The sequence below is a fragment of the Scyliorhinus torazame genome, chromosome 16 (genome assembly GCF_047496885.1).
Source record: "Scyliorhinus torazame isolate Kashiwa2021f chromosome 16, sScyTor2.1, whole genome shotgun sequence".
NCBI classification, from domain to species: Eukaryota; Metazoa; Chordata; class Chondrichthyes; order Carcharhiniformes; family Scyliorhinidae; genus Scyliorhinus; species Scyliorhinus torazame.
In genome coordinates, this window is record NC_092722.1 from 109,496,549 (window position 1) to 109,519,019 (window position 22,471).

Sequence of the window (22,471 nt, forward strand, 5' to 3'; positions counted from 1 at the left end):
TTAGCCTTGGGCCTCCTCGCCAGCACCCGATGTGCCCCATCCAGCTCCAGAGGCCTCGGAGGGGCCTCCGCACCCATCAGCGATTCGAGCATCGTGCTCGCGTATGCCCCGGCATCGGCCCCCTCCACTCCTTCAGGGAGACCCAGGATCCGAAGATTCTTTCTCCTCGACCCGTTCTCCAGGTCTTCGAATCTTTCCGCCCACCTTTTGTGCAGCGCCTCGTGCCTCTCCAACCTCACCGCCAGGCCCAAGATCTCATCCTCGTTCTCATTGACTTTTTTCTGCACCTCCTGGATATTTACCTCGTGGGCCTTCTGGGTCATCCCTAATCCTTCAATCGCCGACAGCATAGGCACCAGCATCTCTTTCCGCAGCTCCTCAAAACAGCGCTTGATAAACTCTTGCACCGCCGGCCCACCTTCCACTTTATCTCTGGCCGCCGCCATCTTGTTTTTCTTCCCTCGCTGCTCCAACGCCCCTTTTTTAGCCGTTTCACTTCTTGTCCGTTCCATAAACGGTGAAGGGGGACCTTGCTCTCATCTTCCCACACGGGACGTCTTCGAAAAATTCCCGTTGGGGCTCTTCTGGAGAGCCCGAAAGTCCGTAATCGCGGGAACTGCCGAATCGTGCAGCTTAGCTCCGCATCGCTGCAACCTTTTTAAAACATACAGTGAACATCTTAGCAACCATTAATTCAAATACAACCCCCAAAGAATACAACACTAAGTAATGCTTTAAGCTTTCCTTTTAACATCCATAAGACTTAAAACACCTTCCAACAGAAGCACATTAGGTTTACATTCACTACTGAGAACATTTATAATTCTGAATTCGCCAAATGATCAAGAGATAGTATTTTGATGACAGAGAGAACAGCAGTACACCTGCTTGGTCTGGCTTCAGCTCCAAAACTGAAAACGAAACTAAAACACACCCTGCAGCCTGCTCAAAAATGAAAGTAAAAAGCTGACAGACAGCCCAGCTCCACCCACTCTCTGATATCACTGCAGTAATAAACACCCATTTCTAAAGGTACTCTCACTACAGATATTTATATACACACCCATTTATAAACACCCATTTCTTAAAGGTACTCTCACATGACAAACACCGAATGCATGACTCTGATCCAGGCAGTGCGACAGATCCCAGATGATAAATACCTGGACAACACTTACCGAGTGGGCATTATAACGAAGTGTGAATACACCACAACGGACACATCGCAAATCCAATCAATCCTGGCTGTGGATTCAGAGGACGAAAGGCATGCAGTGATGAAGGTCAACCACTGCCCCAGGTGGACACAGGTGCCTCCGCCAACCTGGTTTCACAGGTGGACTTCAAGAGAATCAAGAAACCCCCCACAATCCTTCCAACTGCCTGCAAACTCCTGGACTACAATGGAAACGCAATCAAGACACTGGGGTCCTGCCACCTGCAGGTGTCCAGCCGACACACACAAGCAAGCTTACGCTTCGAGATTGTTAAACCAGACAGGGCGTCCCTGCTAGGTGCGCACGCCTGCAAGCAACTGAACCTCATTCAAAGGGTCTACACCATGAGAACTGTGTTAATAGTTCAATTAACACGTTGAACTCATTTCAGAGTCGGGAGCATCCTTTAGTTAAGACTGCATCAAGTAGCAGCCTGTGTTATCCTAAGCAGCAGAACACAACAACTTCACCTTGTTCTTAGTAATCTACCTGCTGCAAATGCAACTGCCCATGACAGTATTGATAGGGGTGACCACCGTACAGTCCTTGTGGAGACAAATTCCAGCCTTCACATTGATGATACCCTTCATGGTGTTGTGTGGCACAACCATCGTGCTAAATTAGTTAGGTTTCGAACAGCAACCCAAAACTGGGCATCAATGAAGCACTGCGGGCCATCAGCAGCAGCAGAACTGTATACAACCTCAATCTCTAACCAGCATATCCCCCATTCTACCACTACCATCAAACAGAAGGATCAATCCTGGTTCAATGAAGAGTGTAGGAGGGCATGGCAGTAACAACGCCAGGCATACCTAAAAATGAGGTGTAAACCTTGTGAAGCTACAACACAGGACTACTTGCAAGCCAAACAGCAAAAGCAGCATGCGAGAAGAGAGATCCCACAACAAACGGATCAGGTCCAAGCTCTGTAGTCCTGCCACATCCAGTCATGAATGGTGGCGGACAATTAAACACTTCACTGGAGGAGGAGGCTCCACAAATATCCCCAACCTCAATGATGGAGGAGCCCAGCAAAGACAAGACTGAAGTATTCACAATAATCTTTAGTCAGAAGTGCCAATCAGATGATCAGTCTCACAGGTGTCAGTCTTCAGACAATTTGATTCAGTCTACGTGATATCAAAAAACAGCTGAAGGCCTTGGATACTGCAAAGGCTATGGGCCCTGACAATATTCCAGCAATAGTACTGAAGTCTTGTGCTCCAGAACTTGCTGCGCCCCTGGCCAAGCTGTTCCAGTCCAGCTGCAACACTGGCATCTACCCGGCAATGTGGAAAATTTCCCAAGTATGTCCTTTACACAAAAAACAGGACAAATCCAATCCAGCTTATTACCGAGTTATTAGTCTACTCTCAATCGTCATTAAAGTGTGGAAGGGATCATTAACAGTGCTATCAAGTGTCACTTACTCAGTAATAACCTTCTCGCTGAAGCTCAGTTTGGTTCCGCCAGGGTCCTCATTACAGCCTTGGTCCAGACATGGAGAAAAGAGCTGAATGCCAGAGGTGAGGTGAGAGTGACTGTCCTTGACATCAAGGCAGCATTTGACCGAGTGTGGCACCAAGGAGCCCTAGGTAAACTGGAGTCGATGGAAATCAGGGGAAAAACTCTGCTGGTTGGAGTCACACCTGGCACAAAGGAAGATGGTTATGGTTGTTGAAAGGCAATCATTTCAGTTCCAGGACATCACTGATGTTCCTCAGGGCCAACTGCCTACAGCGGCTTCCACCATAAAGTCAGAAGTGGGGATGTTCGCTGATGATTTACACAATGTGCAGCATCATTCACGATTCCTCAGATACTGTAGCAGTCCATGTTCAAATGCAGCAAGACCTGGATAATATCCAAGCTTGGGATGACATTGTCAAGTAACATTCATGCCACACGAGAGTCAGGCAATAACCATCTCTTACAAGAGAGGATCTAACCATCGCCGCTTGACATTCAATGGCATTACCACCGCTGAATTCTCCACTATCAACATCCTGGGGGTTACCATTGATCAGAAACTGAACTGGACTAGCCATATAAATACAGGTGAGAGGCTACGAATCCAGCAGCAAGTAACTCCCCAAAGACTGTCACGAGAACATAAGAACAAAGAGCAGGAGTAGGGAATTCAGCCGCTCGAGCCTGATCCGCCATTCGATACGAACATGGCTGATCTCATCTCGGCATCAACTCCACTTTCCTGACCATAACCCATCGATTCATTACTAATTTTAAAAATCTGTCTATCTACTCCTTATATTTACTCAAAGTCCGACTGTCACCCCACTCTGGGGTAGTGAATTCCACAGATTCAATACCCTTTGTGAGAAGTAATTTCTCCTCATCTCTGTTTTAAATCTGCAACCCCTTATCTTTAAAACTATGACCTCTGGTTCTAAATTGTCCCACAAGAGGAAGCATCCGCTCTCCGCACACTTTGTCACCTTCTATCATCTTATATACCGCAATTAGATCTCCTCTCATTCTTCTAAACTGCTGTCCACCATCAAAAGGCCCAAGTCAAGAGTGTGATGGAATATATTCCGCTTGCCTGGATGAGTGCAGCTCTAACAACACTCAGCAACCCGCTTAATTGGCATCCCTTCCATAAACATTCACTCCCTCCACCACCGACACACAGTAGCAGCCCACCTACAAGATGCACTGCAGCACCTCACCAAGGCTCCTTCATCAACACCTTCCAAACTCAAGTTACCCTCCAAGCCTTTCACCACTCTGACTTGGAAATGTATCGCCGGTCCTTCACTGAGTTAAATCCTGGAACTCCCCCCCCTAACAGCACTCTGGGTGTACCTACATCACATGGACTGCAGCGGTTCAAGAGGGAATTCGTCACCATCATCCCAAGGGAAATTAGGGAATGGCAATAAAAATGCAGGCCTAGCCAGTGATGGTCGGTTTAGCCCCTGGTTTAGCACAGGGCTAAATCGCTGACTTTGAAAGCAGACCAAGGCAGGCCAGCAGCACGGTTTAATTCCCGTACCAGCCTCCCCGAACAGGCGCCGGAATGTGGCGACTAGGGGCTTTTCACAGTAACTTCATTTGAAGCCTACTTGTGACAATAAGCGATTTTTATTTCATTTCATTTCATGTCCACAGCCCATGAAAGAATTTTTAAAATGATGTACATATTGGGTGGACAAAATGTATTTTCCAGATCAAAGGGTGCAAGGCCTTGCTCAAAGCTTGGGATCCAAGACATCAAATCTGTGAGAAATATCTGGCGCACAAGCCCCATTTCTGAAAATAGATCAAAGACAAATAGTGACAGAGATCCTAGGATGATGGTTTACATTGGTTTTACCTGCAATTAAACTATGTAACTGTAAAGATAGATATTGGGTCTGATTGATTACTTCTCCATTACCTTGCAGGTTATGGGATCTGAATAGTTGTGAATGCCAGGAATGAAAAGAAGCAGAGCCAGGGGCCAATGTCAGGCAGGGTTCAGATGGATCCGTGATGCAGCAACACTGTCCCTTCGTCTATGCAGGCAGTCCAAGGCATGCCACCCGGTTTAAAAGAATAAATCTTTTCTAAATCTGTGCCATGTCGTGCCATCAACACACTTTGACACATATTACTCAGCAATTGAAGTTCTTACTCATCGACTCGATCTTTTCCAAGAGCTCACATTTCAGAATGTAGCCATGAGCGGCCAGGCCTAATCTCCTGGATGCTGACGCCAGCAATACGGGAGGAAAGATTGGCCAATGAGAGTGTAAACACCTTCTAAAGGTGGCATCACTTGCAGCCAATCAGCTGTTGGCGTTGACACTGGAACTGAGGCCCACTGCTTTCAGCTACTGGGGACCCCACTTCTCCATAGCACTCAAAAACCATGAATGAGAGTCATGTGTTCAAGTGTCATGTGACCAAATCTCCAGGCATATGTCCAACTGGAGCTGGTATCACTAACCGCTCGTAATTTTAATGACGTTCGGAAAGAGTTGGACAGGTTACACTGCTGACACCAATCGTGAATAGGGAAGGGCTGAGGGGGGAAAAGCGGGAAGGAATGGCCAGGTAATTGCAGGGGTGGGGATGTAGATGGAGGAGTGAATGAGGGACCAGGGGCGGGATTCTCCGTTGCCCAACGCCGATATCGTAATCAGGGATGAGACGGAGAATCCCTTCCGACGCTCAAATCCGGGGCGGTGCCGGTTTGAAGCTGGTTTTCTATTCTCCGCCCCCTCCGAAATGGCATCGTCGCGTCACGCGCCGCACGCCATTGGGCCGACGTTGTTGAGTCATCGGAAGACCCTCCCCCGATAATCCGCCCCTGATGGGCCGAGTTCCCGACTGCGCGGTTGACGTGTGGTCTCAGCGGTCGGGAACCCAGTGTGGCGGCCGCAGACTGTGTCCAGCACTACCACAGTCGGCCGGAAGTGGTGCTACTGTCCGGGGGGGCGCTTCCGCGAGGGCTGGGGGACTGGTGGGAGTTGGCCAGGGGTTGTCCTGTGGGGCAGTATTTGGCAGGTCGGGTACGCGCACAACCGGTGCCATGTTGTACGGCGTGACCGCTGCAGGCCGTCGCTGTGTGCAGCCAGAGACCCGACCATTTTCCGGCCGTTTTTGGCACGATAACCGGGAGTTTTACCTGACGCCGCTGCTAGCCCCTCACCGGTCCTAGGATCGGTGAGGGTTTGCCGCCGATTTTGGCATCATAAAACACCACAGTTCCCACGCTGGCATCGGCACGTAGCCGCAAAATCGGAGAATCCAGCCCCCGATTCATGTTCAGTGCAAAAACTGAGTGGTACAAGGTAACAGTGATTTATAAATGAAGTGAAAGATTTTAAACTCAGCATCTTGGGGAGCAAAGAGCTCTGTAAGAATTGAAGTAGGATTAATGGGCGAGTTCCATTCAGTACAGGAGAGGGTTGGGGGACCAAGGTTGGGAACTTGTGTAGGGGAAGTAGGGAGACTTGGAGGTGCAGGGGTGTTTCAGTGACAACTTGGGTAAGATTGAGTTGGAGGCAAAAGAAAGTGGATTTACATCTATCTAGCATCTTTGACTGCATTAGGATTCTCCAAACCAAAGTGCTTTTGAAGTGCCACCATCGTTGTAATGTAGGAAGCCCCCATACAAGCACCGTGATCATGTTAAAACATCTGTTTTGTTGATGCTCACTGAAGGATAAATATTGGCCAGGGCACTGGGGAGAACTGGCAAGTAGCCCCCTTGGATTTTCCAGATTCACTGGAGCCGGCAAATAGTATGTAACATCCCAACCAGAAGATGGCATTTCTGACATTGCAGCACTCCCTCAGCGCTACACTGGAGTGCCAGCCTTGATTTTAGTGCTCAAGGATCTGGAATGGGCCTTAAAACTCTGACCGCCTGAACCAGTGGCAGGGTTGCTACCCATTGTACCAGAGTTGATACCAAAGTGCAGCATTATGAAGGCGAAAGTAGGGAGTGGACTGGGTGTGGAGTTTGAAACTCAACTCAGGGTCAACACTAATGATAATATTATTAATTATTTGAAGTAACTTTATGAATTTCTCCAAGTCTGTTTTTTTCAATTGTTCCTCCTTCTTGCCCTCAGATTCCTGAATTGTTAAGGCCTCAAATACACCTGGTTGTTAAAGAAAAGCTTTGTGATGGCTACGAGTAAAACTGAGATTTCTAAACAGTCAGCTCTTCCATGATCTGCTCAATGGCACCCCCATACAGGGAATGTACTTTGTTCTGGGGGGGGGGGCTGCAGGGGCACAAACAGAGACCGGGGAATGGGGGGGTCCTGGACAAATTGAATCCGACAGGCAGTAATGAATCAATTGATATTGAAGTGAGGGCGGAAAGCCAGTTGCCGATACGCTGCCAACCAATGCACACTGCCAAAGGCGGATTTCAACACCCTGCTCCCTCTCCCCTTCCCAGCTGTCACCCATGAGGGAGCACCAAACAGGGTCAATCTTATGTGCCCCTCTTGTGACCAGCTGATGGGTAACACTGGAAGATCCCCAAGACAAAATCACAAGTCCGTCCGCCTGCCACTTGAGATATATAGAGAATGAAAGCTGTGGGCGGGAGGACCACAACTCTCGCCCTCATTTGAGGAGAGACTTTCTGACAATTAGACGCACTTGCAATTTAAATTCTTGCATGCACTTGAGGGAATACAACACAGCCCGTTAATACCACATTTGTGAGTGCAGATCTTCACCTCCTCACCTCACTTATTTTCTTTCCAAATTAAAAGAATTTACTCCTCAACTCATCGCCTGCAGGATCTTGACACTGTCAACAAGCCATCCAGGCTCTACAGGGCAATTATTCGATAAACATACCCTGATAAACCCCAGCATTGCGAGATGCAGCTCCGACTCTTGCTTGTGGCCAATCCTCTACCATTCTGGTCACTTTGTTGGGTTTTCAGCTGCAGCGAGGAAAGCCAGGTGATGAAAGCAGGACGGCGTGCGCGATCGCACATAGACAAACACACACGAGGAGAGAGGTAGCGTTTCCAACCACACAGACGGGAGAAGCCACACCCCAGTCCTGACACTGCCAACTGAGCCGGCCTTCCCTCTTGATTTATACCGTGTTAAATAAAACCCATTAACAAAAAGACCAAGTAAGCAGCATATTTAACCAAAATACCACACCAGGCAGCTTATCAGAAAAGCAGGAACATGACTGCAAAACAACTGATTGGAAAAGATAAAAACAAATAAAATCTTTAGAGGCCAATTTCATTTGTACGATGAGTCATATTAATAAACCACAGTGTTGTTTCAGTCACAGAAACAGGACAGACAATAAAACTATTCATTTCCGAAAAGGTCACCCTGGGAGAAGCACATATTGTTTCGTGGCCTATCACTGAAACTATTATTCACTGCAAGGAATAAAATATTATAACAAGCACTTTGAAACGTACTGATGGGTTCATTAGGGAGACCAGGGGGAAAAAAAAACAATTTGCAGAGGGAAATCTGAAGACAATTAATCACCCGCTTGTTTTACTTAATTTTCCAATCTGTTTACACTTTTCCAACTACAAATGCATTTTTTATGCCCTAGCTCACAATTTACATCATACAGACTCAGATTGCAGGCACGGTGCCAAGTTGCAGTCATGAGGAAACTAACTGCATATGAACAGATTCAGTGTTTCATAATGGATAAAGGAACATGTAAATTTTCAGTATGTCAGCAAAAAAAAAATCATGGCACACAGACTGCATACAAAACAATTTAAAACAAGCCTGTTCATGGGCAGGAGAGGAAGCTGCTCCAAAAATAATCACAACTTTCCACTGCTTCTTGCAAGCGATATTATTTCTTCTCTCTCTCTCTCTCTCTCTCCTTTGCTCTAAATGAAGTTTGTGGCTCTGATGTATATACTATCAATAAAACGCGCAAGTCAAAGAGTACCTTTGCAAAAGAGCAGAAATCAAAGAGAGTACTGCACCGAGTGGAGCTAACAGATTTATAATCACAAGTCATTCCTTTTTGCCCAGCCACAAGCTTGCTTACAAGCACAGAGGATACCCACGACAAGTGCCATTAATCATTGGGGGGGGGAAAGAGATGAAACAGAAAGGGCAAATATTTGGACTCATGTCGCTGAGGTGACTATACCCCAGTCCGCTTGCAGCAAATTACGATCCCAGCCAAAATAAAATTGATTGCATCCCTGGATCTTAACTATTCAACTCGAAACAAATGCACAGCCCAATCACGTATTATTTCCTCGTAAAGCAAGATGGCAACTTCAAAACAGAAAAAGAACAATAGGTTTCATTTCCAAATTGCTTCGGAATCAGAAGCCTGGAAGATTTATTGGTTTCCTGTTTTGGCTTGCAAAGTAAAAACTATAGATACTACATAATTAGTCCAGGCTTTTTTCTTTCTCCCCCCAGCAGTTTCCAATCTGTTCTAAAATTGACAACGTAATCCAGCCCTCTTCAATGTGATTCAATTAAGATACGGCACAGTTTATTTCAGACTATCTGCAGAATCTCCACAATTACCACAGATTTGGTGGTGTGAATATTTGCATCTTGAAAAGAGTTTACTGTAATTCTGATTTGTAATCCATTCTGACAGATCTTGGGCTGATTTTTCTGATATACAAATAACATTGTGCAATGCACTCTACCTTGGAGGGAAAGTGTGTGTGTCAGTGTCACACAGTAACACGAATATTGCAACAGCCTCATTGCTTTATGTTGTCAGTTGCGTCTGTGGGTTTGCATGCTGCCCTTTCAACTCGAGAAACATGGGCTTCAAGTCAACCGAGGCAAAAGCCTCTTCACTCGAGTTGTCGGTGAGGCAAAATGACATGGATTGGAGGCAGTAAAATCAGATTTAAAAATGACAAGGTGCTGGGAGGCTGACAAAACTTGGTCAGGGAGGTGTGTTTGAAGGAAGGTTTTTAAGAATGAGCTGGAGAGGCCAGGAGAAGGAATTTCAGGAAATGAGGCCTAGATGGTTGAAGACGCAGCTGCCAATGATGGGAGAAAAGGAAGGGGAGATATTTAACAAGCCAGTGAGTCAGTTGAACGCCCAGCTCTCAGACTACCCAAGCTCTGTAAATTGGAGCACTTTGGCCAAACTCCAGATCTGGAGACAATTTTGAGGAACTGAAGGGTGCACATGGCCTGCCTCTGACCATAACTTAAGAGCCTCGGGCTAACTCACGCTGGTGTGTAACTGGCAGTAAAAATTTTATATTTGCACCGTGGCTCCGTGTAGGAGCAGGCAGATTTTTCATCCCCCCCCCCCAAGCGCTAGGTCTGCAATGGTACAGTGATGTCTGAATAGAAACTGGCTCAACCATTACCATGGTTCCCAGCCCTTTGGACTGCAGCTAGGTGGCATGATTATACTAACCACTCTCCCACCTGGTTATCTGTCCAAAATTGTAGAACCTGGATACCAAGCCATTTCTCACACAGACCATTCTGACCCAACTTCATAATCGCCCCCCCATGCTCCTTCGGCATGATGCTTCCAGTTTGCCCACAAAGAAAAACTTAAAAGATCATGGGAAGCATTTAATACCCTCACAGAAGCAACTAAAATATGCTACTAAAGCATCCCTCCACTCCCACAAAACATGTAAAGCTAAAATAGCCGGACCATTAAATATTTATTGTGTAGCACTGTCTTGTTCTTGCCAGGAAATGCATGCATTTGCTTTTCTCCCCCCAATATTATTTCTAGCCTTGCGAGTACATCTTGGCAACACAATTTCAATGTTTTTTTTAAAAACACTTTGGCGTATAGATTAAGAGGTGCTTTCATTGTGCTAAAGATGATCAAAAGGAGATAAGAGGCAGAGAGCGATCGAGAGAAACAATTTCCTCTTGATGGGGGAGTCCAGCACAAAAGGACTAGTATAACCTTCAGTTTGACCTAAACACACAGGTTGTGCCTGAGAACGTTTCTCCACACAAAAAGAGGTTAGTGGGAATTTGGAATCCTCTCCTCCAAAAATGTTGTCGAGGCTGAGGATCAATTGGAAACTCCAAACCGGAGATCGACAGGTTTTTGGTTTGGTAAGAAGGTACTAAGGGAAATGGAACCAAGGTGGGTAGATGGGGTTGAGATAATTTAAAAGAATGGCATAATAAGCTTGAGGGGTTGAATGGCCTACACTTGTTCTTAGAATGTTCCTATTTTTACACAAGTACACTGACATATTTGGTGTCAAATATTTCCTCTTGCTTACACAATGCACAAGTAATGATGGAAACTGTTTTTCATGTGTTCTGTTTTAACCTGAGGCTGGTTTAGCACACTGGGCTAAATTGCTGGCTTTTAAAGCAGACCAAGGCAGGCCAGCAGCACGGTTCAATTCCCTTACCAGCCTCCCCGAACAGGCGCCGGAATGTGGTGACTAGGGGCTTTTCACAGTCACTTCATTGAAGCCTACTTGTGACAATAAGCGATTTTCATTTTTTCATTTTCATTTTTCATTTCAAAAGGCAGCCACAAAGATAGAGATCATTTTATAAATTAGGGGACATCTATTGTTTGACTGAGTTAGTGCAATAATTTATCACATGCATTTCTCACAAGTGCATTTGCTGTTGCAATTCTCAAAAAAAAAATCATGATTAGAAATAGGTCTGACGCACTTGTGACACATTGCATCAGAGATCTGGACGAACAATTGTTTTCAGAAAGCTAGCCTGAAAGCTATTCATCGTAGTCATCATCACTGGTTCCATTCAGACTCTAAGATAAGTAAAGGCACTCAGAATTAAAAAAATATCATGTTAATAAGATACAATAAGGCAATTATTCTACCGTGCTATGGAAACTGAAAGCCGCTTCCACAAATAGAAACTATTTGCTGTAGTTGCTGAAAAATGACCGCAGGTTTTAGGGTTGTTGGCTGTACCAAAACAGAATTCAAACTTCTCTTTTGGGAAATAATACTGTTTTTATATTTTTGCCTTTGTACTGATTACGAGGTATTTTCTCAAAGACAATTAGAATAAAATAATTCAGCACGAGAATTGAACAACTGGAGGGAATGGTGTTTCAAATTTTAATTGCAATCCTGATGTATGTCAAATTACAAAAATGAAACACTATCAAGAAGGTTGCAACACTTACAACACACCCTTAAGAGGGTCAGTGTAGACTCGATAGGCCGAATAGCCTCCTTCTGCACTGAAGGGATTCTATGGATTCTATGAATGATGACCGTGAAATAATTGCTGATTGTCGCAAAGACCGATCTGGTTCACTAATGTCCTTTAGGGAAGAAAATCTGCCTTCCTTACCTGGTCTGGCCTACATGTGACTCCAGATCCACAGCAATGTGGTTGACTCTTAAATACCCTCCGAAATAGCCTCGCAAACCACTCAGTTCAAGGGCAATTAGGGATGTGCAATAAATGCTGGCCCAGCCAACGACACCCACATCCCATGAACGCATTAAGAAATTGCCAACAGTGAAAGCCATTTGCCCACAGTTTTACTCCATTCACTTCATTTGTCAATATATCTTTGCAATGTTCCACTTTCACTGCTTACAATATCACCCTCATTAGTTTGTTAACGTTTTGCGTTTTACATTCCTATGTACAATGGAGGTTGCCCACGTACACTTTGTCAGGCTGTAATTAAACATTCCCGCCAGTGGTTTTAGAAGGAAATGAACAAATCAGGGTTGAATGCATAAATTATCTCCCCAACCCACCCGCTAACTCTACATCAACTGAAGGCTACAATTGACTCCCTGTGAGAAATTCCATGCAAGACTGATCAGCAGATTATTAAGTCTGAATTGCGGAACCCTCCTGCTACAACCCTATAAACCAGAGTTCATGCAAAGTTCTGCTGCGTCGACCCTAACTGAACATCCTAAGGCACTATACAGACTGTTTTCGAAATAGGCACTGGGAATTTACTCGGTCAGTTGGGGATTGGGTGACCTCTCCCTCTAAATCGGCCACCATAACTTCAGCAGATATCTTTGTCTACCCAAGGTCTCGGCCAACCTCCCCACAAAGTTACTTTGGTCAATCTGAAACCACTTGGTTCTCGAGGAATTTTGTTAGCCGTCAGGTTGTTCAGCGTTTAACGATCAGGCTAGAATGTATTTTTGCGAAGGAAGTCAAAAATGTCCAAGAGATAGGCAAACATTCGATATTGAAGAGATTCAAGCCAAACATCTTGCAATTTCAGCCTTCATTCATCACAGCTTCCACTATCGTGAAGCTTTGAATCTCGACATTATGATTTCCGCCAAAAGTAGCATACGATCAGAGATTAATTTGAGATTTACATACAGCGTGAGAGATCATCACTGCCCAGTTTCAAATTCCCAATGTGAATGGAGAGAGCTGGGCTTCTATCCATAACATATCTGGTCCAGAAAATGCTACGCTAGCTCAGGCATGTGTAAAAGGTCTGCCTCCACATGTAAACCGTGGATATAAATGAACAGAGCAGATGACATGGTCAAGGGCGAAGAAAGGGGCCACCTGGGATGGGCTAGCTACAGAGTGGAATTAAAGGGGCAGGAGTTAAGTGGGGATGATGATGGACGGTAAAGGGGATTGGAGGCGCAAGCCTCCGGTAAGGTTGGTAACATGCAACGTCCGGGGACTGAATGGGCCGGTTATAAGGTTGCGGGTGTTTGCGCACCTCAGGAGCTTGAAAGCGGGAGTTGTCTTTTTGCAGGAGACACACCTCCGTGTGCAGGACCAGGTTAGGTTAAGGAAGGGGTGGGTCGGGCAGGTTTTTCACTCGGGGTTTGATTTGAAATCGAGGGGTGTGGCGATTTTAATGAGCAAAAAAATGGATTTGTGAGTGCGAAGGAGGTGAGGGATCCAGGTGGGAGATATGTGGCTGTGAGTGGGGTATTGGAAGGGGCACCGGTAGTGTTGGTAAATGAGTATGCCCCAAATTGGGATGATGTGGGTTTTATGAGGGGGTTGCTGGCAGCAATCCCGGATTTGGCCTCGTACCAGTTGATCATGGGAGGAGATTTTAACTGTGTCCTGGAGCCGAGGGTGGATAGATCGAGCCCCAGGTCGATGGGTATGGTACGAATGGCAAGGGAGCTGGAGGGGGTGGGTGGGGGGGGGGGGGGGGGGGGGGGGGGGTTATGGAGAGGATGGGTATGGTGGATCCATGGTGCTTTCAGAACTCAGGGGGAAGGGAGTATTCCTTCTTTTCACACGTCTATAAGGTGTATTCGAGGACTGATTACTTTGTAGTGAGTCGGGAGATTTTGGTTGGGGTGGAGAGGGCAGAGTATGCGGGGATAGTTATCTCGGACCATGCACCCCACTGACTGGATATTCGGTTCAGTATGGGAGGAGAGCAGAGGCTGGGGTGGAGGTTTGTCTCAGGGTTGTTGGCGGATGGAGGTTTTTGTGATAAGGTGCGGTTGGCGATTAGGGATTATGTGGAGTTCAATCAGAATGGGGAGGTGTCAACGGGCATTTTTTGGGAAGCACTGAAGGCAGTTGTCCGGGGAGAAATTATCTCATTTACGGTTCGTGCGAATAAGGAAAGGAGGGCGGAACGTGACCGTCTAGTGAGCGAGATAGTGGAGGTGGACAGGGAATATTTGAGGGTGCCCACTGTGAGGGATTGGCGAGGAGTAAAATGTTGCAGGGGCAATTTGATAGGCTGACAACGGGGAGGGCGGTAGGGCAACTGCATAGGGCAAGAGGGTAAGGCAATACGAGTATGGGGAGAAGGCGAGCCGCATGCTGGTGCATCAGCTGCGGAGGCAGGCTGCGTCCAGGGAAATATTGAAGATCCGGACTGGGGCTGGGGATGTGGTGTCAGAGCCAGGGAAGATAAATGAGGCATTTAGAGAGTATTACCAGGGACTTTATGAGGCAGACCCAGGAGGAGAGGAGGGGGACATGGGGTGGTTTCTGGATGAGCTGCAATTTCCCCAGGTGGAGGAAGCAAAGAGGCAGGCATTGGAGGAGCCCCTGGGGCTGAGGGAGGTGCTGGATAGTATCAGGGGTATGAAGTCGGGGAAGGCCCCTGGGCCGGATGGGTTCCCGGCTGAATTTTATAAGGAATTTGCGGCGGACCTGGCACCACATCTGTTGCGGACGTTTAATGAAGCACTGGAGAAGGGGGAATTGCCGGAGACGATGAAGCGGCAGTAATCACACTAATCCCCAAAAAAGGGAAGGATCCGGTGGAATGTGGGTCGTATAGACCCATATCACTGTTGAACACGGATGTGAAAGTATTGGCTAAGTTGTTGGAGGGGAGAATGGAGGATTGTGTCCCGGGGGTGGTTGCAGAAGGTCAAACAGGCTTCGTGAAGGGCAGGCAGCTTGCGAGTAATATAAGACGGCTGTTGAACTGAGCGAAGCTGGTGGAGGAGGCCAGGGAGGATCTTAGGAGGTGGGATACACTGCACTTAACTTAATGTTCACATTAAAGAAATTATAACTTCTAAAGAAATCATAACTTGATTATACATTGGTCCTAAAAACTCCAGTGACCTGCGTGATGTTCAGTGAAACAAAAGAATAGGTTAGTAATTATAGTGATGAAACCGTCGAGATCTCTGGTACCGGAGGTGGTGGTGTCCATGGACGCGGAGAAAGCATTTGATCGGGTGGAGTGGCGGTACTTGTTTGAAGTTTTGGGAAGGTTTGGGTTTGGGCCGAGATTTGTGGCATGGGTGCGGTTGCTGTATGTGGCGCCAAGAGCGAGGGTGAGGACGAATGATATGAGCTCACGAAGCTTTGACTTACACAGGGGTTCGAGGCAGGGGTGCGTTCGAGGCAGGGGTGCCCGCTGTCGCCGCTGCTGTTTGCGCTGGCCATAGGGCCATTGGCGATGACTCTCAGCGGGTCGGCAGAGTGGCAGGGGATAATGAGGGGACAGAGGGAGCATCGGGTGTCGCTCTATGCCGATGACCTCTTGCTGTATGTTTCGGATCCGTTGGAGAGTATGGGAAGGATTATGGGCCTGTTGGAGAGGTTTGGAGGGTTCTCGGGATACAAGCTGAATGTCGGGAAAAGCGAGGTATTCCCGGTGAATGAGCTGGCGCAGTGGGCTAATTTAGGGGGGATGCCATTTACGGTAGCGAGGGATAGGCTTAGCTACTAGCGAGGGAATGGGCGGGGCTTCATAAGTGGAACTTAGCGAAGCTGGTGGAGGAGGCCAGGCACTTAACGTTGTCGGGGGGGGGGGGGTCCAAGTGGTGAAAATGAATATTCTGCCGAGGTTCTTGTTTATCTTTCAGGCTCTCCCAATCTTTATACCAAAGGCCTTTTTTCGGAAAGTGGACACAATCATCTCTGACTTTGTATGGGCGGGGAAGGTGCCGAGGGTGGGGAGGACCCTGCTACAGAGGCAGAGGCTGCAGGGAGGGTTGGCGTTGCCAAACCTGCTTCATTATTATTGGGCGGCGAATGTGGACAAGGTGCGGCGGTGGTGGGAAGGAGAAGGGGTAGAATGGGTGAGGATGGAGGAGGAATCTTGTAAGGGGTCTAGTTTGAGGGCTATGGGGACAGCAGCGTTGCCAATGGCTCCGAGTAGGCATTCAGGGAGCCCAGTGGTGCAGTCCCCGGTGAAGATATGGAATCAGCTGAGGAGGCATTTTAGGGTGGAAGGGATGTCGGTGCTAACGCCGCTGTGTGAGAATCATGGGTTTGAGCCGGGGGGATGGATAGTGTATACAGGAGGTGGAGGGAAGTGGGGCTGGTCAAGTTGAGGGATTTGTATTTGGAGGAAGGGTTCGCCAGTCTGGAGGAGCTAAGGGAGAGGGTAGAGCTGCCGAGGGGTAGTGAGTTCCCAAGATTGCCGGGATACACCCTGCTGGAGCGACTGCTCCTTCCGGATGTGGAGGGGGAGGGAAGAATTGGGGATATATATAAGTGGCTGGGGGAGCAGGGAGGCGAGCAGGTGGTGAAGATCAAGGAGAAATGGGAAGCAGAGTTGGGAATGGAGATCAATTGGGGAGTATGGAGTGAGGCACTGCGAAGGGTAAACGGGACCTCCTCTTGTGCAAGGATGAGCCTGATACAGTTTAAGGTGGTGCACAGGGTGCATATGACTCGGGCGAGAATGAGTGGGTTCTTTCAGGGGGTAGCAGATGAGTGTGAGAGATGTGGGCGGGGGGCAGCGAATCATGCGCACATGTTTTGGGGCTGTGAAAAATTGGGAAGTTTCTTGACGGGAGTGTTCGTGGTCTTAGCCAGGATAGTGGAGGAGGGAGTGGACCCGGACCTTTTGGTGGCGATATTTGGGGTTTCAGAGAAGCCGGAGCTCATGGAGAGGAGGAAGGCCGATGTCTTGTCCTTCGCCTCGCTGATTGCACGGCGACAAATTTTGCTGGAGTGGCGAATGGCATCACCACCGGGGGGAGCAGCATGGATGGGTGACCTGTATGAATTCCTGCGGTTAGAGAAGATAAAGTATGAGTTAAGGGGCTCAGCAGGGGAGTTTGAGAAAAGGTGGGGGATGATTGTGACCGTGTTTGAGGAGCTGTTCGTTGCAAGGGGGGTGGGGGGGGGGGGGGGGTGGGTGATGGGAAGGGGGGGGGTGAAAAAAGAGAAAAATCTGTATAAACTGTATAGTTGATTGTTGGGAAGAATGTTTCCCGGGGTGTTTATTTGCTGTAACCTACTTTGATACAATTTTGGATAAAATGTGTTTTTTTAATAAAAATTGAACAGAGCAGTGAAACAGAGACATTGGTTTGTGTAAATGAGAGTTTTAAGTACAGAATTAATAGTATGTCTGGACAAAGTTCCTGATGCAACTGAAGTGCAATGATTTACCAAGTTGATGCATAACTGAGGTGGACACTTGTTCAAAATCCCTCGGTTCGGACTATTGTGCCAAGATGGTTTTTGAGACAACCAGGCACAAATGTAATACTTCCAAGAGCAACGGACATATCTATACTAGCAGACCCCCAGTGCTAATGCTCATAGACTATCTGGGATCGGAATTATGGTCGTTCTGTTTCACCGTTAATCAGGCCTGTGTGATTACGGCTCAATTACTCCCTGTGCAAGTTCTGGTAACTGTAGCTGGTTAGAAATTGCTGAGGTCAATGAGAGGTCAGTAAAGTGGAAATTTCAGTCACTGGGTTAATTACTGGCTTGCTTTATTTTATTAAGATTGCTTTGCCTCACAGTTCGTTGTGGGGACCCAAATTATTTTTGCAGGGGACAAGCGGGCAGCGAAATTTAGGGCAGTACCCGTTTATGTCAGTACTCGTTCCCATTTGCCAAGGCTTTTTAAAATTTGGTGGGGGCTTAGTTGTGAGACCATCTTCATCTGGCCTGCTTAAATCAAGGGGGGCTTATTCGAGGGAACACCCAGCCTATCCCAGGAATTCCACCTTTTGAGCCTTTGCAGAACCTGCCAGCTGACATGAGTCTGCTGAAGGGTTTAAGAAACCCCAAACCTTTACTAGGAATAGGCAATTAGTCCAAATGGGTTGGACTGCAGTCGCCAAGATGCATTCTCAGAGTCTACTGAGAGCAGAGGATGCAAAGCTAAGGTTTCTTTTCACCAATGTAAGATGATTCAAATTGAATGGGGTGTAAAATGGTAGGATAGGGTTGGGGCTGAGGGGAGTTGCCTGGTTAACTGTATCCCCTCAGCTTCCACCTAGAATGTTCAAGTTCAAGTTACCCCTATTCTGCTTTACACCGTGTAACATTCCCACATTCACAAAACAGCACTTCCCATAAAAGGAATGCCACAGGAGATTTGCCAGTCACACATTTCCTCTCCGCCATACTACGCTGTCAGCTCGAAGGATCACACATGTCCACCTTATAACATTTCATGAACCCGAATACCAGATGCAGGATGCCTCCCATCTCTACATTTTTTAAATGTAACATTTTTTTAAATTTAGAGTACCCAATTTATTTTTTTACCAATTAAGGGCCAATTTAGCATGGCCGACCCACCTACTTTGCACATCTTTGGGTTTGGGGTGAAACCCACGCAAAGACAGAGAGAATGTGCAAACATGGACAGTGACCCAGAGCTGGGATCGAACCTGGGACCTCGGCGCTAACCACTGCGCCACCATGCTGCCCTTCCATCTCTACATTAACCTTGGTACGAACCCAGTGCTTACCTGACAGCAGTTAACCTTGCTGCCCAGAAGAAAAACACCTACATTTCACAGGATATAATGTTCCTGACCTTACAAGGTCAGTGTATTCACTGACTCACCATTGGCAGTGTGACAGGATGTTTTCTAGTAATAACAGCCACTAGGTTGTTTAAATTGTGTTTAGAATTATACATGCTGTTTGCAAAACCATTATTTCATGTGCCATGTATTATTCTGCTGCTAAAGAGCTACAGTGTTCCTTTACAACTGCGAGAACTAAATGTTCAGCTTTCCTCAGATCAGCTGGAGACTCAATTGCTCTTCACAGATCTGCACCATCATTAGAGTTCGGACTTCCTTTATAAGAACATAAGAACTAGGAACTGGGGTACCCTTCGAGCCTGCTCCGCCATTCAATGAGATCATGGCTGATCTTTTGTGGACTCAGCTCCACTTTCCCACCCGAACACCATAATAACCCTTTATTCTTCAAAAAACTATCTAACTTTATCTTGAAAACATTTAATGAAGGAGCCTCAACTGCTTCACTGGGCAAGGAATTCCATAGATTCACAACCCTTTGGGTGAAGAAGTTCCTCCTAAGCTCCGTCCTAAATCTACTTCCCCTTATTTTGAGGCTATGCCCCCTAGTTCTGCTTTCACCCGCCAGTGGAAACAATGTGCCTGCATCAATCCTATCTATTCCCTTCATAATTTTATACGTTTCGAGATTGCTTGAGGGGATGGATGAGCGGGGGATAACATGGAGGGTGGGGGAAACTGGCTCGAATGGGCGAGAGCCAGTGTATAAAGCTATGTAAATATATCATCTTACCATGTATATGTCTTGCTCAGGGCGATTTTGTGTTATTTTGTTAGGGGGGGGGGGGGGGCGTTTATTGTTTGTAAGGGGAAAAAATTGTTTTGTTAAAAAACTTTAATAAATATATATATATTTTTAAAATGTCATCGTTTCTATAAGATTCCCCCGCATCATTCTAAATTCCAACGAGTACTTTCTTTAATAAGTGAAGCCCCTGAAGTCGAGCAGAAAATACTTTTCTAGATATCGGAGAAAATTAGTTCTTGACCTTAACTTTATACTTTTATTTAAAGGCATGAAACATTTCCTACCACATAACACTTGTTAACATGCATGACAGTGTGACACCTGCTGCTTCCAAGGGCCATGTAATTCGCTGACACCTATAAACCCTGTCTCCAGGTTAGAAAATACAAACATGAAACGATTGGACCTCTGATGGGCGGGATTCTCCAACCCCCCGCCGGGTCGGAGAATCGCCAGGGGCTGGCGTGAATCCCACCACCAGAGATTCCGCAGGGGCGGGAATCGCGCCCACCCCCGCCGATTCTCCGGCCCGCGATGGGCTGAAGTCCCGCTGCTGGAATGCCTGTCCCGCCAGCGTGGATTAAACCACCTTTTGAACGGTGGGACAAGGCGGCGCGGGCGGGCTCTGGGGTCCTGGGGGGGGGCGCGGGGCGATCTGGCCCCAGGAGGTGCCCCCACGGTGGCCTGACCCGCGATCGGGGCCCACCGATCCACGGGCGGGCCTGTGCTGTGGGGGCACTCTTTTTTTCTGCCTTCGCCATGGTCTTCACTATGGCAGAGGCGGAAGAGACCCCCTCCCCTGCGCATGTGCGGGGATGACATCAGCAGCCGCTGACGCTCCCGCACATGCGCCGACCCGCGTCGCCCGGCGAAGACCTTTCGGCCCTGGCTGGCGTGGCGCCAAAGGCCTTTCCCGCCAACCGGTGGAGTGGAAACCGCTCCGGCGCAGGCCTAGCCCCTCAAGGTGATGGCTTGGCCCCTAAAGGTGCGGAGACATTCGCACCTTTGGGGCGGCCCGACGCCGGAGTGGTTCCCGCCACTCCATCACGCGGGACCCCCCGCCCCGCCAGGTAGGGGAGAATCCCGCCCCTGATCTTTATTTTAACAAGAAATGCCACAAGCTCATTGGCAAAATGTGACAAGACACAAGACAGATAGGTAGAAAGAGACCTGCAGTATGAACACATTAAATCATAGTTTCAAAGGTTTAATACCAGATCTAACATTCACGCTACACAAGTGCCAGGCAATGACCATCTCCAACAAGAGAGAATCTAACCATCACCCCTTGACAATCAATAGCATTACCATCGCTGAATCTCCCACTGTTAACATCCTGGGGGTTACCATTGACCAGAAACTGAATTGGACTCCTTATATAAATACTGTGGCTACAAGAGCAGGTCAGAATCCTGCCATGAGTAACTCACCTCCTGACTCCCCACCATCTACAAGTCACAAGTCAGGAGTGTGATGGAGTTCTCTCCACTTGCCTGGGTGAGTGCAGCTCCAACAACACTCAAGAAGCTTGGCACCATCCAGGACAAAACAATCTATTTGCTGCTTCAATGAAGGGTTAACATTCTGGACTATAGGGCGAAGAGTAGAAGATTAGGACTAATCAGATAGCTCCCTCAAAGCACAGTCATGATGGTCCACATGACCTCCTGTGTTGCGCAATTCTATATTTCGGACTCAAGATGCAAAAGGAAAAGTAAATTAAAACTGGGGCAGGAATTTAAGAAGTCTGCAATTCAAGCATCATCTGAATTCATTTTGAAGCCTTTGATGTGCTTCTTATGACATTCACAGTTAGGTAAATATATTAATTGATGGTTAGTTGAAAATTTGGAATGTCTGAAATGTAAACGAGAGATTCCTTTAAAATTATGAAAGGCTTTGTTGGAGTGATCCAGAGAGAATGTTGGACAGGTATATGCAGGAGAAGGAAATAGAGCAATCTAGGCCAGTGAATGGGCTGCAAGAGTAACCCTCCTTTATCTCAATGGACCGCAAGATTGAAATCAGGCTTGTTCACTAACCATGACGCCATGAATAAGATTAAATACATTTAATACCCGCCGAATATTTCATAGCGAGTTGTAGAAAATTCTTTATCATTTATATATTAATAGAACTGTAAACTTTAAATGGTAAAAGCAAAAAAATAATTTACACTTTGGAACAGAGGGTGCACTCGGCTCTCCCAGTCGATGTATTGTACAATCAGCTTGCACCTCACTTGTCCTCGCTCGACATGCAAATCACTTCAGTTATACCCATCGGAAAAAAACGATGGACATAACAACGGAAAGCGGCTACCCTGCGCATGAGCAACGGTCAACAAAATGTCTCGTGGGCCGCACTCGGAACCCAGATGGGCTGCTCGTGGCCCCAGACTGCAGGTTGCCCACTGAAATAGAGAGTCACGATGGTAGATTTAAACGAGGAAAGATGAGAGAAAGTTCAAGCGGAGCATAAAACCTAGCATGGAATGGATGGGCTGAGTGGCCTGTTTCTGTGCTGTAACTCCTATGTAACATTCAATCCCTGTACCACTGATCCCAGTGGCAGTAGTTTGTAGTGTATATAGGATGCACTGCAGTAACTTGCCAAGGCTCCTTCAACAGCACCTTCCAAACCCGCAAACACTGCCACCTAACAGCGCAAGGAGAACAAACCCATGAGATCACCACCATCTGCAAATTCTCCTTCACGCCAGTCACTATCCTGACTTGGAAATATATCGCTGTTCCTTCACTGTCGCTGAGTCAAAATACTAGAACTCCCTCCCTAACAGCACTGTGGGTGTACCTACACCA

At 47.1% G+C, this 22,471-nt stretch overlaps 1 protein-coding gene across 2 annotated transcripts in view; it reads right to left on the reverse strand.

Moving 5' to 3' along the window:
* arid5b (AT-rich interaction domain 5B) overlaps positions 1–22,471 on the reverse strand; it is a 180,449-nt gene that overhangs the window by 138,463 nt on the left and 19,515 nt on the right. Inside the window, exon 1 of one of the 2 annotated variants that reach the window (XM_072478826.1) lies at positions 7,551–7,629. The exons of the other annotated variant lie outside the window; for it this stretch is intronic. Within the exon in view, the coding sequence (XP_072334927.1) occupies positions 7,551–7,614 (64 nt within the window). The 5' untranslated portion in view covers positions 7,615–7,629. Of the gene's footprint in view, positions 1–7,550; positions 7,630–22,471 lie in introns of those variants that run through there. 2 annotated transcript variants of the gene reach the window in all.